This window comes from Arachis hypogaea, chromosome 15, assembly GCF_003086295.3.
Source record: "Arachis hypogaea cultivar Tifrunner chromosome 15, arahy.Tifrunner.gnm2.J5K5, whole genome shotgun sequence".
Lineage (NCBI taxonomy): Eukaryota > Viridiplantae > Streptophyta > Magnoliopsida > Fabales > Fabaceae > Arachis > Arachis hypogaea.
In genome coordinates this window covers 143,546,331-143,560,698 of record NC_092050.1, presented here as the reverse complement: position 1 = coordinate 143,560,698, position 14,368 = coordinate 143,546,331, and the positions used below count along the sequence as shown (strand labels likewise).

Here is a 14,368-nt window from a genome sequence, read left to right as displayed (position 1 = left end):
GATGAGAAGAAGGTGAGAGAGAAAGAGAAAAGAGAGAAAGAAAGGGAGGGAAAGAAAGAGGAGAAAGAGAGAGAGAAATAAGGGAAGGGGGAGAGAGAAATAGGAGAGAGAAAGAGAGAAAAGAAAAAAAAGGAGAGAGAGAGAGAGAGAGAAAGAGGAAGAGAGAGAGAGAAACAAAATGGGAGAGAGAGAGAGAGAGAAGGGGGAAGGGAGGGAGAGCAAGGGAGAGGGGAGAAAAAGGAAAGACATGGAGAGAGAGCGAGAGAAAAAAGAGAGAGAGAGGAGGGTAAGAAAGAGGAGAAGGAGAGAGAGAGAGAGGAAGAAAGAGGGGGAGAGAGAGAGGAGGGAGAGGAGAGAGAGAGAGAAAAAAGGGGAGAGCGAGGAAAAGGAGGGAGAGAGAGAGAGAGAGAGAGAGAGAAGAAGAAGAAGAAGAAGAAGAAGAAGAAGAAGAAGAAGAGAGAAGGGACGAGAGAGAGAGAGAGAGAGGAAGGAATTGGGAAAGAGTGAGAGAGAGAGAGAGAGAGAGAGAGAGAAAGACGAAGAGAGATGGGAGGGGGAGAGAGGGGAGGGAGAGGAGAGAGAGAGAAAGAAAGAAAGGGGAATAGAGAGGGAGAGAGAGGAGAGGGAGAAAGAGGAGGAGAGAGAGAGGAAGAGAGACGGGAAGGGAGAGAGAGAGTGAGAGAGGGAAAGGAGAGAGAGAAGAGAGAGAGATAGGAAGAGAGACGGAGAGAGAGAGAGAGAGGAGAGAGAAGAGAGAGAGGATGGAGAGAGAGAGAGGAGAGAGAGAGGGGGAAAGAGAGAGAAGGGAGAGAGGGGAAAAAGAGGAGAGAGAGAGGAAGAGAGACGGGAAGGGAAAGGAGAGAGAGAGAGAGAGAGATGGGAGGGAGAGAGAGAGAGGAGGAAGAGGAGAGAGAGAGGAGAGGAAAAAAGAGGAGAGAGAGAGAGAGAGGAGAGAGAGGATGGAGAGAGAGAGAGGAGAGAGAGGAGGGAGACAAAGAGGAGAGAGATAGAGAGGAGGGAGAGAAGAGAGAGATGAGAGGAAAAAAGAGGAGAGAGAGAGAGAGGAGAGAGAGAGGATGGAGAGAGAGAGAGAGAGAGGAGAGAGAGGAGGGAGACAAAGAGGAGAGAGATATAGAGGAGGGGGAAAGAGAGAGAAGGGAGAGAGGGGGAGAAAGAGGAGAGAGAAAGGAAAGAGGGGGGAGAAAGTGGAGAGAGAGAGGAAGGGGAGAGAGAAAGTGAAAGGAGAGAGAGAGAGAGGGGGGTAGGAGAGAGAGAGAGAGAGAGAGGAGAGAGAGAGAGAGAGGAGAAGGGAGAGAGAATAGGAAAATGGGGAGAGAGAGAAGGGAGAGAGAGAGAGAGAGAGAGAGAGAGAGGAAGGGGGAGAGAGAGGGGGGTAGGAGAGAGAGGGGGAAGGGAGAGAAAAGGGGAGAGCGAGGAAGGAGAGAGAGGGAGAGAGAAGGGAGAGAGTGTGGGAAAGGGGGGAGAGAGAGAGAGAGGAAGGAGGAGAAAGAGGGGGAGAGAGAGAGGGGAAGGGGAGAGAAAGAGGAGGGAGAGAGAGAGGGGGGTAGGAGAGAGAGAGAATGGGAAAAGGGAGAGAGAGAGAGAGAGAGGAGGGTAGGAGAGAGAGAGGGGAAGGGAAAGAAAAGGGGAGAGAGAGAGAAAGAGAGAGGAAAGGAAGAGAGGGAGAGAGAGGGTGTGAAAACTAGTTTTAGGCATAAACCAGTTTAAACTGGTTTTTTTAATTAAAACCAGTTTTATTTTTATGAACTGGTTTAAACTGGTGCACTGTATTATAAACTGGTTTAAAACCAGTTTCTTATATGACAAAGCAGTTTGGTTCAGTTTCTAAACCATTTAAAATGGTTTAGTGCAGTTTCAGTTCAGTTTATGGAAAAACTGAACCATGCACACCCCTACTCCTATGTAATTCGAATGATGTTGATTCGAATTACACATTGTACAATAAGATACTAGAAAAAATATTATTGACATTTTATAAAATTTTGTAGATTTGTGTCTTCTGAAAAGTAAAAAAAAAAATATAGTAGAGTAAAACTTACCTGAAACCAAATAACATAGTGTAACACACATCTTTGATCAATATTAAAAAAAATTAGCCTAATTATGTACATAAAATCCTAAAAAATACAGTTCTATCTTTTTTAATTAAGTTAGCTTTAAAATACCAATAATGCTTTTTCATGTGCTGCTTTTAATCTAAAATCCTAGAAAAAAATTGATTTAAAATATTATAATGTTATTATATTGGCACAACACTTTATTTTTGTATGATAAATATAAGTACATTTTTATATAAAGTATTTAAAGTATATAAAAATGTACTCCTATTATAAAAAGAATATTTAAAAAGTCATTAAATTTTTATATGTTATTAAAATTTAATAAATACAAGTACATTTTTATATGTTATTTTTAATTCAATGTACTAATAGGAGTTAAAATTAATTTATATTTAATAATTTTATATTAAAATTAATTTACTATAATCTTGTTTTATACTTCTTTTAGTATATTTTTTTATATTATATAGTATTTTTTCTAGTATCTTATTGTACAATGTGTAATTCGAATCAACATCATTCGAATTACATAGGAGTAATTCGAACCAGCTCAATTCGAATTATGTTGAGCTCACGTTTCATAGTAATTCGAATTGCTTCAATTCGAATTATGCTTAGTTCAGGTTTCATAGTAATTCGAATTGCCTCAATTCGAATTATGTATGTTTCAACTTTGCATGTAATTCGAAGCAGCTCAACTCGAACTACATTCAATCCAAGTTCAAAACGGTTTGATTCAAACTACATATATTTATGCATTGGTTGATTCGTGAATCAGATTTTGTTTTGGCTGATTCACGTAATTTCTTTCTCCCTATTGCTTATTTTTGTTTTTTACCCTTTTAAGGATTCTATGTTATATTTTCTTAGCACTTGGCTAGATGGAAAACTTATATTGTGTGTGGCAGTATTTAAGTTTTACATAAATATATAAATAATAATATTTGAAAGACAATAAAAAATCATCTTAAATAATTTAAAATTATTTTATTTAATATTTATTAATTATTGTTAGAATAATTATATAATTTTAGAGGTAATAAATATATAATTACGAATATTATGTGTATAAAAGGGATAAGTATTGTTTTGGTCCCTAACGTTGAGGGTCAGAATCGAAACCGTCCCCAACGTAATTTTCGATTTAGAATCATACTTAACGTTTTTTTTCGTATTAAAATCGTCCTTTTAATTTTTTTGGACAAAAATACCCTCACCACTACCAACACAATTACCTCCTCCACCACCACCACCACCAACAGCAACAACACCACCACCAGCACCACCACCACAACCAGCACAACCAACACCAACACCACCACCACCACCAACACCAAGAACACCAAACAACACCAAACCAAGAAGTAGAAACAGAAAACAAGAAAACAAAAAGCAAGAAAGCAGAAGCAGAAAGCGATGCAGAGGCGGAGGCAGAGGTGGCGAGGCGGCGAGGTAGTGACCCTGACTCTCGCGTTTCTCTCTCTGCTGGCCCTCGATGGCGACGGCTCTAAGGGAGACGATGAGCAAGGACGGCGGTGGCTCCTCGGACGACGACGCACGCGACGGATCCAGCAGCGGTGGGAACAGCCGAGGCGACAGCGACAGTCGCCGTCCCCCTCCCCTCCCCCCTCCGCCTCTCCCCTTCCCCCCACCTCCACCCCACGTCCTTTCCCCTTCCCCCAACCCCGAACCCGCGTCCCCTTCATTTTCTTCCTCTTCTTCTCAGGCTTCTTCCACTTCACCTCTTCATGACGGCGACGGCGGCTCCAAGCTTCGCCGCCGGCGCCGTCCCCCCTCCCCCCCCATCCCCATCCCCTTCCCCTTCCCCTTCCCCTTCCCCTTCCCCTTCCCCCTTCCCCTCCCCTCCCCCTTCGTATACCCTTTTTCTCCCCCCCCCAATCGCGTTTTCTTTTTTTTTAATTTTATAATTTTTTTTATTAAAGTATGGGTAGTTTCGAAATAAATTAAAAAAAAATTTATTAGAAATGACGATTTTAAAATGAAATGCAACATTAAGGACGATTTTAAGTCGAAAATTACATCAGAGACGGTTTCGATTCTGACCCTCAACGTTAGGGACCAAAACGGTACTTATCCCGTGTATAAAATTATAAATATTATATTATACAAGATAACTTTAAATATTATCTCCTTAATATATTATCGGTATATGAATTATAAATTTTAATAAACAATGAATGAACTAGATTATTTACTATATATAAGTTTTTTGGTGTGGAAAAGTTTAGTGTATGTCATTTTTTCCAAAGATATGTAATTGCATTATTTTGTAAAAAAGAAATACACTGTCCATTATAGAGACAAAGATTAAAAAAAAGGAGATCTCCTACTTTGATACGCACCAAATACTAACAAAAGAAAACCTAACAGAAGATATTATGAATTTACAAAATACGATACTCTATAACTTGAGTCATTCCTTGCTGGAACTTCCTTGTTGTTTCTACAATTACTGTTACTGCCAGCTTCTCACCTTCAAAGACCTCCAAATTTCTCACATTCTACAATGCCCAACACAGAGATACAAGGAGGGCTATAGAAGATTGTTCTCTTCCAATACCTCTACCTGCCATTTACCACCAGACTGCAAACTTCATGATTTCATTTTGCACTATAACATTCACAAAAAGAGAGAAAGACCAAATCTTAAGAGTGGGACCGCATTGCACCAAGGCGTGAAAGATTGTTTTGTCATCGTTTCTATATCTTAGGCATATTGCTGAAGTATTTGAAAATCTCTGGTTGATCAAATTAAGTACATGTAATTTTTTATGGGCTGCTCTCCACAGAAATTTTTTTACTTTTGATGGTAATTTTAATCCCCCAAATTGATTTTCAGCGCGTTGAATTCGTCATCACCGTTGGAAGGTGCTCAACTGGCGCATGAAAAAAATCATAAGCCATGCACCCAATACCCTGAGGCCACATCGTACTGCTTCCTCTTGTTCCAGGCCCATTCAAGCTTGTCCTCACCATCGTCGTTCAGTAGTAGGGAGAGAATTTACGAACTGAGCTCAGGAAAAAAAACTGCTTCAACTAGCATATTATTTCATCTTTCATCCATTGTAAATAAATCATGTACCTAATTGATGTCTGTTATTGGATTGTTGTTGTTACTGAGTTTATAAGAGTAGGGTGGGAGTAACCACGGGTCCTCCTAGATACGAATATTTATGCCAGCTCTAATTAAAATATGTTTGTCACTTGCTGATAACAGAATCCTCTTCCAAGCCTGAACTCTTTTCTGAATTTTATCCTTTATTGTACCGATTGAAGCCTTTTTATATCTTTGAATAATGGATGGAAGGTCTAGATATTTATCTTAGGCTCCCACATACTCTATGTTAAGTAACTCTACTGACTGTTGTCTTCTGGCGAGTGAGGTGTTTTGACTGAGAAAAATTGTTAATTTGTGGAGGTTAACTTTCTGTCCGCTAAACATCTCATATTCATTTAGTAGAGATATGATATTGTTACATGATTTCTCATTAGCCTTCCCAAAGAAGTTAAAGTCGTCAGCAAAGAGAAGATTATTGACTGTTGGAGAGCTTTTGTGAATCTAAATCTCCTGAATAAACCTGTTTTATTCTGCCATGTGTAACAGATAGGATAATCCTTCCGCACAGAATATAAATAGATAAGGTGACAAGGGATCTCCTTGCCGGATACCCTTTGTTGGCTTAAAAATTTCATAAGATTGACCTTCCACAAGAACACAGTAAGAAACAGTAATGATTAGTTATCTTATCCAAGAAATTCATCTGGTTCCAAAACCCATTCTTTCCATGATGAACCATAAAAAACTCCACTCAACTCTATCATATGCTTTTTTCATATCCAATTTAATAGCCATTTCACATTCCAATTCACACCTCTTAGTTTTGAGGTAGTGCATACATTCATGAATTAGAATATTGTTAGAAATTAATCTATCCTTTAAAAACGCACTCTGGTTTGGACTTATTAAATTTTTCATAAAATCCTGAAGTCTATGTACCAAAATTTTGGAAATAATCTTATAAAAGATTGAGGTTAAGCTAATAGGTCTGACATGTGACATGTCTTTATCATCCAGGATCTTAAGGATCAAGCAAATATGTGTATGGTTAAATACCTTGAGAATTTACCTCCACCAAAGAAGCTATGAACTGTCTTAAAAATATCACCACCCACAATGTTCCAATAAAACTGAAAAAATCGTGCTGTGAAGTCATTCTCACTTGGAGCACTTTAAAGACAAATGCTAAAAGTGGATCTCTTGATTTCTTCCATGGAGATTGGTCTTATTAGCCTCTAGTTCATGAAAGTTGTAACCGGAGGACTGAAATTACTGAATATGTCACCAGGTTCTAATGGGTTAGCGAATGAAAATATTTTCTTGAAATAATTTTCAACTACCGGAGCAATATTCTATGGATCTGAAGCTATTTACCATTATTCCGAATTAGTCCTCAAATTTTATTTTTTCGGTTTTTAGCTTGGAACTTCTGATGAAAGAACTTTGTATTGCTATCCCCTTCTTTCAACCACTTACATCTTGATTTTTTCTTCCAAAAACTTTCTTCTTTTGATAGCTTCTTTTCTAATTTATTTTTCTACCTCTAACACTTCTGGCCTACCAAAATAACCCCAATGTCTTCAACTGTTCCAACCTAAAATTTAGTTCTTCAATTACTTTCTTAGAGTTGGATTTGTTATGTTGCTATCACTCCACTAGACGGTGCCTACAACACTTCAATTTTTGTGCCAAAATATACATAGGTGAGTCATTAACTTTCATACTCTAAACTTTTGCTATCAGTGCCCTTATATCCTCCATCTCACACCACCGCTCCTAAAATTTAAATCTTCTTTTAGTAGACCTTATTGGAGGAACCGAATCAAGTAAGAGATGAGCGTAATCCAAACCATTCTCCGATAATCTTCTTACCACCACATCTACATAAGTCTCCCTCCAAGTCATTCCAACCATAAAACGATCATGCCTCGCTCTAATTAACATCTCTCCAACCCTCCTATTTGACCATGTGAATCGTTATCCTATCATCTCAAGATCAACCAATTGATTATCGTCAATAAAACCATTGAAATTTTCAATGGAGGCATCAGACCTCATATTCTCTCTCTCTTTTTCTCCATAATTTGTAATTGCATCGAAGTCACCCAAGATGATAAAGCTACCTTTAAATAATTAAAATCGAGAAAAGAGTTATTCGAATTGATTGATTTGAGTCAGCTCATTAGTACTCAAGTAAACTCCAACTAATTTCCAACTCACATTCTTATTCTCATCTTTAACCAAAATAATTATAAAAAAAAATTTTTGAAATAGAATGTGTACTTTCACATAATCTTTTCATGCTAGAGTCATTTTTTTATGTTCCATTCGAATCTACTAATATAAAACTTTGATATTCACATTATCTGATTTTACGTTCCATCATTTGAGATTAATTTTTAATGTATGTCATTTGACTCACGAATGAATTCAATTTTTCATTATGCAAGAAAATTTTATTTTATTAAAAAATGAGTATAATTATTAGTTAAAAATTAAATACGTCAAATAGCAAATGTCTTAAAAAAGTGACTCAATTTAACGGAGTGATTTTAATATTTTACTAGTGGTTGCTAAAAACCGTTATTAAATGCTTTGGTGACGAGTCACCAAAAAAAAAATGCTTTGGTGACACCCCAATTAGCAATGGTTATCTAATCATCGCGAAAAATTTTAGTGCCAGTTAAAATTATTGCTAAGCAGTGAAAACAAATGTCGTTAAACTCTTGTTTTGCTGCAGTTGATATGAGAAATAAATTTAAAAGAAGATTTAAATATTTTATTAATTTTTATAATTTTACAAAATTATAATTAGAATTTTATATTTTTTTTATTGAATTCTTACACTATCTTTAATTTTATAACTAAATTTTTGTTAGTGTAAAAAATATTTGAGTTAATGGAATATTTTTTAACAAATTAAAAGTACACATAAATTAAATCTTTGATCACATATTTTTTTGAAGAAATATTTTACTAATTTTAATATTTTTAACATAAAAATGATTTAATTATAAAATTAAAAACTGTGTAAGAATTTATTTAAAAAAATAAAAAATTTTAATTACAAATTTAATAAAATTATAGAAACTAACAAAATAATTAAATCTTAAAAAAATTATCAATTACAAAACTATATATAAATAGGTTAAGTTATATACTAGGTTATGATCATCAATTAATCTTTTAGGTAACACGAAAAATTTAAATTTTTTAAGATTGCAAATTTAGAGAAAATGTGAACAGAAGAGACCCCAATACCATAATTGAATTTCTTTGTCCCTTCATTGTTTTCTCCATTATTTTCTCCGTCAACTAATTCTCTGTTTCTTATTATGGAAATTATAAATCAATTCAATATATGCTTTTTTTTATCTTCTCAAATTCTCCTTTAATATAACTAATTCCGTGCTTGACCTGTTGCTTTTCTTACAACTTGTATCAACATCAAATTTTAATTACTTAATTCTACTAATAATAATGCTTAAGATGCGCAATGCTCTTGTTTCTCCGTCTTTTGTCAGATTCTGCTTTTTTTTTTTTAAATGAATAAAAGCAACTTTTTCCCGAAATTTTAACCAAATGGACACATTAGCGTGACGAATAATATATATCTTATTATAAGTAGTAGCTAATACTAGTTTCATTTGTTTAATATTTAATTTCATGCTCCATCAATATTTCATTCCAATCTTTGAAAGTGACTCACTGTCTAACCAGTGTAACAGCAATATTCCAAGCAATCTTCATAAAAACTTGTCATCACTACGTCTTTCTCGTGTTCCTTCTCTTCTTTGCATTCAAGTAACAACAAAACAAGGCATCTATCTATACTGAAGTCTCTCTTGCTATTTATATTTAGTGGTGGAAGCTCTCTCTGCACGAATTCAAGGCTACTTAATTATCTCAATTAAGCCAACATTATGAAGGTAAGAATCTAATTAATCAACAATGTTTCGTTCCTTTCTTCTCAATAATCATGTGTTTCAATTACTATATATATTAATGGTAATTAAATTTATATGCAGCAAAAGGTAGTTATAAAGATCCAAATGCATTGTGATAAATGCAGAAATAAGGCCCTGAAAACTGCTGCAGAGGTACAAGGTCAATATCTTTTACCAATCCACTCTAGTTTAATTTACATTTTATCAAAGCAATTAGTATAATTTTGGTCATTAAAAGTGGATATCAAATTTAGATATAAAATAACTTAATTGGATTAGTGGAGCGGTCAGCTCACGCATCAATTTAAATAAGTGTTGGGAGTTTAAATCTCGCTTTATGTATACAATAATTCATTATTAACCAGTGACAGACATTTATTGGAGTTCAGATCTATAAGGTGGCGTTTGGTGGAGAGATAGAGACGGAAAGACTGAGATTGAGAGACAGAAATTGAAATAAATCTCAGTATTCTGTTTGGTGCAAAGTGGGAGACAGAAATTGAAACAAGAATGAAACTCTAATTTAATTTGTACAAGAGTAAAATTGAAATTAATTAATTGAAATGAAGATATTTTAGATATAAAATGTTATTAAAGTTAAGTCTTCATCTCTAAAAATTTTAGTTCCCTGTGTCCTTATTTTTTGGAGGTAATGAAATACTGAAATTTTAGGGACAGAGACAGAAATTTTAGTACCAATCTCTGAACCAACAAACATGATATTAAGTTTCAGTCTCCCAGTCTCTGTCTCAATACCTCAAAACAAACACTACCTAATAAATTACTCCTTGACCTATTATACTGAAATACATTAAAAAACCAAAATTTAGATATAAAATAGCATTTAACTAGAGTGAATTAGGATAGGAATTTGTGCTATCTCATGTGGTATTGAAGGATTGATTTTAGATATTTAACTTGTTTTTGGAACGAATTGTCAGGGGTGACTATGGTGTCACTTGAAGGGGATGAGAAAGATCGCGTGGTGGTGACTGGAGACAACATCAACACAATTTACCTGATCAACCAACTGAACAAGAAGTTTAAGTGCGTAACGGTTGTGAGCATCGAAGAGGTGAAGAAGAAGCAAGAGGAAAAGAAGGATGATAAGAAGGATGATAAGAAGAAGGATGAGAAGAAGAAGGATGAAAAGAAGAAGGAAGAGAAGCCATTCTGTGCTGTTCTGTGTCTCCCAGCTCCACCACATGCTCAATGCTCCAGCTGCCAACCCAAGTGTGAGCACCTATCATCCACAAATATCTCATTTTTATTCCCATACTATGTCTTATTTGTAAGAGTATTTTCGTTATCGTATCTATTAATTCACTCTTTTATTTATTATATAGAAAATTATATGATGTCTAATACACCAGTGTTTAATTTGTCTTAAAATTGAAAGAGATAAAAAAAAAAAAAAGTGGATTTCGTCTTTTATTGTTATATCACATAATTAAAAACATTTGACACTATAGAACACACTTTATTATATGTGTCAAAGTTAATAAGTTTAAGATTGGTAAGATAATAAATACTTTATATTTTATCTAAGAATTTTTATAAATTATATATAATAAACATATTATAAAAAGAAAGTTGTGTATGTATTAAGAATATCTCTCATATTTTGGTATAATTTTTTTATTTTTTTTTTACTAAATTATCATGTAACTTTAATTTAATTTTCAAAAATTTTGTGATATTAATTGAACCTTTAAAAAAATTGTCAGATTAGTTTATTCTAATAGATAAATGCTACATTTTTTTTATCTTTGAGAGATAAATATGACATCAAATAGTCTATTAGAAGAAATGTGAGAGATCAATATATTTTTTCAAGACTAAATTATTATGACAAACATGTCCTTTTGAGAGATTAAATTGATATGGGAAAGTTTCTTATGACTAAATTTAGTTTTCTTTTTGTCATAAACTTGTCCCATTCTTTGGTATTCAATGCTGGTATTTGTATTTTCACAAGATAGGCGATCATTGCACCAAGTGTCAAGGGCCAAAGTGTGAATGCAAGTGTGTCCTAATATGCTTCAAGTGCAACAATCCAAAGTGTGATGGAAAATGCAACATTTGCATCAAATGTGAGAGTCCCAAGTGTAGTGGTCACTGTTCTTCCCCTCCCAAGCCTCCTACTAAGCCTGAATCCAAACCGCCAGAGCAACCAAAACCACAGCCACAGCCACAACCACAACCGCATCCGATTTACATTAATTGCCCTCCATGGTGCAATTGTCCAAGGTGCTATGTTGTGCCATGTAATCCCCCAGCTTGCAACTACAGGGTTGTTTATGAATCAAACCCTGATAATTGCTCCATCATGTGATCAATTAATCAAGGGATGCTATGTATGGCTTAATAAGACATTTGTGATTTTCTGATTATTACTCATTTTTCAGACACATGCACACAAGCACACTTGTTCATTATTCTACCCTTGGTTCGTTTCTTGAAAATTTTCTATGTTGCAACCATGTTTAATTGAGGAGAGAAATTTGTATGTGCTTCTAAGAATAAACTCGTCACAATATATATATATATATAGTAGTGGTCAATTTTATTGCTTTGGCATTAATTTTTCCTTTGTTTTAGTGGTCACTTGTCTCATGTTTAGAAGTATATATTTGAAACGTGAAATTTCTGAGATTAGAAATATTTTCAAAATAAGAATTGTTTTATACTATAACATTTATATTTTTAATTGACGTGAAATTTCTAATAGGAACAAAGCTAGAATTTGATACAAATTAACTATGTATTTTTAAATTTTACTCTCAGAGTTAATTTTTCAGCTAATATATATTAATTAATTTTTTAAATTTTATGTAAATATTAAATTTTAAATTCTAAAGCTATTAATTGGTTTGTTAATGTGAATGAACAAAACTACTATGCAGATATACTAAAGTGAGTCGGTGTTAGAATCCAAACAACTATACGTGTTGCATTTTAATTTGTGTATTATATTTCTCAAAAGAAAACACTTTTTTTTTTAATTTGTATTGCAATTAATTTTAAGAAATTGTCACAGATAAATCAAAATTTTCAAGCGTCACAGTTCTCAATTATTATAACGGATATATATATAAAATTGAGAATACAACAAAAGAATGATTACAAGAAGATAAAGTATTTGATGGAGCTCTCAAAAAAAAGTTTCATCAAATAGAACTGCTTAAAAGTATTTATAATGTGGTCTGATGAGTTTGAAAAATTTTAAATTAATTTTATGACGATGAAACATTATTAAAATTATTAATTATAAAATTATTAATTTGATCTTAAATTTATATTTTTAATTAATAATTTTGTTGTGCAGATTTTGTTTTGGGCCAAAAAGAAAAATGACAAGTCCAATATGTTGAAGAAATTCAGCCTTAGTTACAAAAATGTTTTAAAAATTATGGCTGAATTATTATCATATTAGTTGGACCAGATTTAATCATTATTAGCCCAAATCAATTTTGATGAGAGACCAACTAGCTTGGTCCGAAATCAAAAAAGGAGAGAAAGCAAAGGTTGCATGCTTGCAACGGATACCACTTTCACTTTTTGATGGATTTCAAATTCAATTAACTTGCATTAATAGCATTGTAAACATGAAAGAGAAAATTGGAATTGATTTGATAGCCATCATTACTATCACCACCACCAAGCCAAAGGGAAGTGGAAACTTAATTCATTTCATTCTCTTTCCTAGTTACATTGAAAAGTTTTTCAATTTTCTCTCTCTTCTCCCTCAAGTTTCGGTCAATTCTTTGTCAGGAAGAAAGATGAAGAAATAAGCCATCAGAGGTAGAAGTAGAGAAGCTAGCTGCAAGCAAGAAGCCATTATGATGATGGCATCAAGAAAAAGAAGATCCATAGTAGGGTGTGCCTGAGATCTTTGCCACTTATGGTAAGAAGTGGTGAAGAAGTCTCAAACTCTCCATACCTGAAAATGGAGAAGATCCAACTCGGCCAGAGAAGAAGATCCCTTGGAGGCATGACTCGTCTTTACTTTTGATCAACAACCACAGGAGGTAGCTACTATAGCTACGTGGAGGATGAGGCAGAAGATAAGAGCAGGAGGAGCTGCCAAGCAGTCAAGAACTCATCAAGGGCTCATCAAGGGCTAGGAATCCTTCTTGGGGAGCAAGTCAAGATGGAAGGCCCGGATTGATGGATCTTGGTGAGAAGGGATGACACAGAGGTAATTGCATATTGGTTTTAGCATTCGATTTCCTCTCTCCTCTCTTTGGCCGAACCAGTTTTTGCATGAAGAAGAAGAAGTTGGCTCGGTTCAACAGTTTCAACCTTGAAGGCTTCCCCTTCTATAAATAAGGGAGAACAGCCAGGGCTTGAAGCAAGGAGAAAAGAGTGAAAGCACAAAGTTCTCATAGCTACCCAAGCTAACAAAAGTTCTTCTCCTTCAATATTTTTCATGTTGTATTTTTCTGTTTAGTTTTGTCTGTCTTGAGTCTCATGGAAAAAAGCAAACAGTGAGGTTTGTTTAAAAAAGCCATAGAACGAAAAAAGGCAGAGGATACAAAATTAAAAGAAAAAGCCATAGGTGTCTCAAAGGTCCTTTGTATATCTGTGTTGTGTTTCATGATTCTGTGGGAATCCCCTTGCAAGTTGGGTTAGCACTTAGCAGTTGAAAGCTTGGTAGGTGACCAAGTCAAGTTCAGGATTGGGGATAGATTCTGGACTTGTCCTAGATAGGAAGGGTAGTTCCTAGGGAAAATTGGTGTATGTAATCATGAAGATTATAGTGAAATTCCATCATTGTTGTGATGGAGACTGGATGTAGGCTGCACTGCACTTAGCAGCTGAACCAGGATACTTCTGGGTGTGATTTTCTCTCTCTACTCTACTCTACTCAAATTCTGATTCTATTCGAAGGAGACAAAATTGAAAAATATCTCCTCATTGGTTACGAGACAAAAAGAAAAAGTCTCTTGACTAGTGACGAGACAAAAACAGAAATATCTCCTTAAGCGTTTTAAAAGGGCAGCAAGTTTTACTCAGTAAAAAAGGGGCTAAGATTCAACCCCCTCTCTTAGCCACTAATAAACCATCAATTGGTATTAGAGTTTGGTCTCAAAGAGATCAAGCTTTACAGCTTGGAGAAAAGATCCAGATGGCAGAGAACAGTGGCTCAAACCTGGTGTCCTACAATCTGACAGAAGGACAATCAAGCAACAGACATCCTCTTTTCAATGGGAGGAACTACACCTATTGGAAGGAAAGAATGAAGATTTTTGTGCAAG

At 34.8% G+C, this 14,368-nt stretch overlaps 1 protein-coding gene across 1 annotated transcript; it reads left to right on the top strand.

The window, feature by feature from the left end:
• The first annotated feature begins 8,899 nt into the window (after nucleotides 1-8,899).
• On the top strand, nucleotides 8,900-11,687 carry LOC112751060 (uncharacterized). The gene is made up of 4 exons (XM_025800054.3): nucleotides 8,900-9,089; nucleotides 9,189-9,267; nucleotides 10,049-10,342; nucleotides 11,090-11,687. The coding sequence occupies exons 1-4, from the start codon at nucleotides 9,084-9,086 to the stop codon at nucleotides 11,440-11,442; spliced, it is 732 nt and encodes a 243-aa protein (XP_025655839.1). The 5' UTR covers nucleotides 8,900-9,083; the 3' UTR covers nucleotides 11,443-11,687.
• The last annotated feature ends 2,681 nt before the right edge of the window (nucleotides 11,688-14,368 follow it).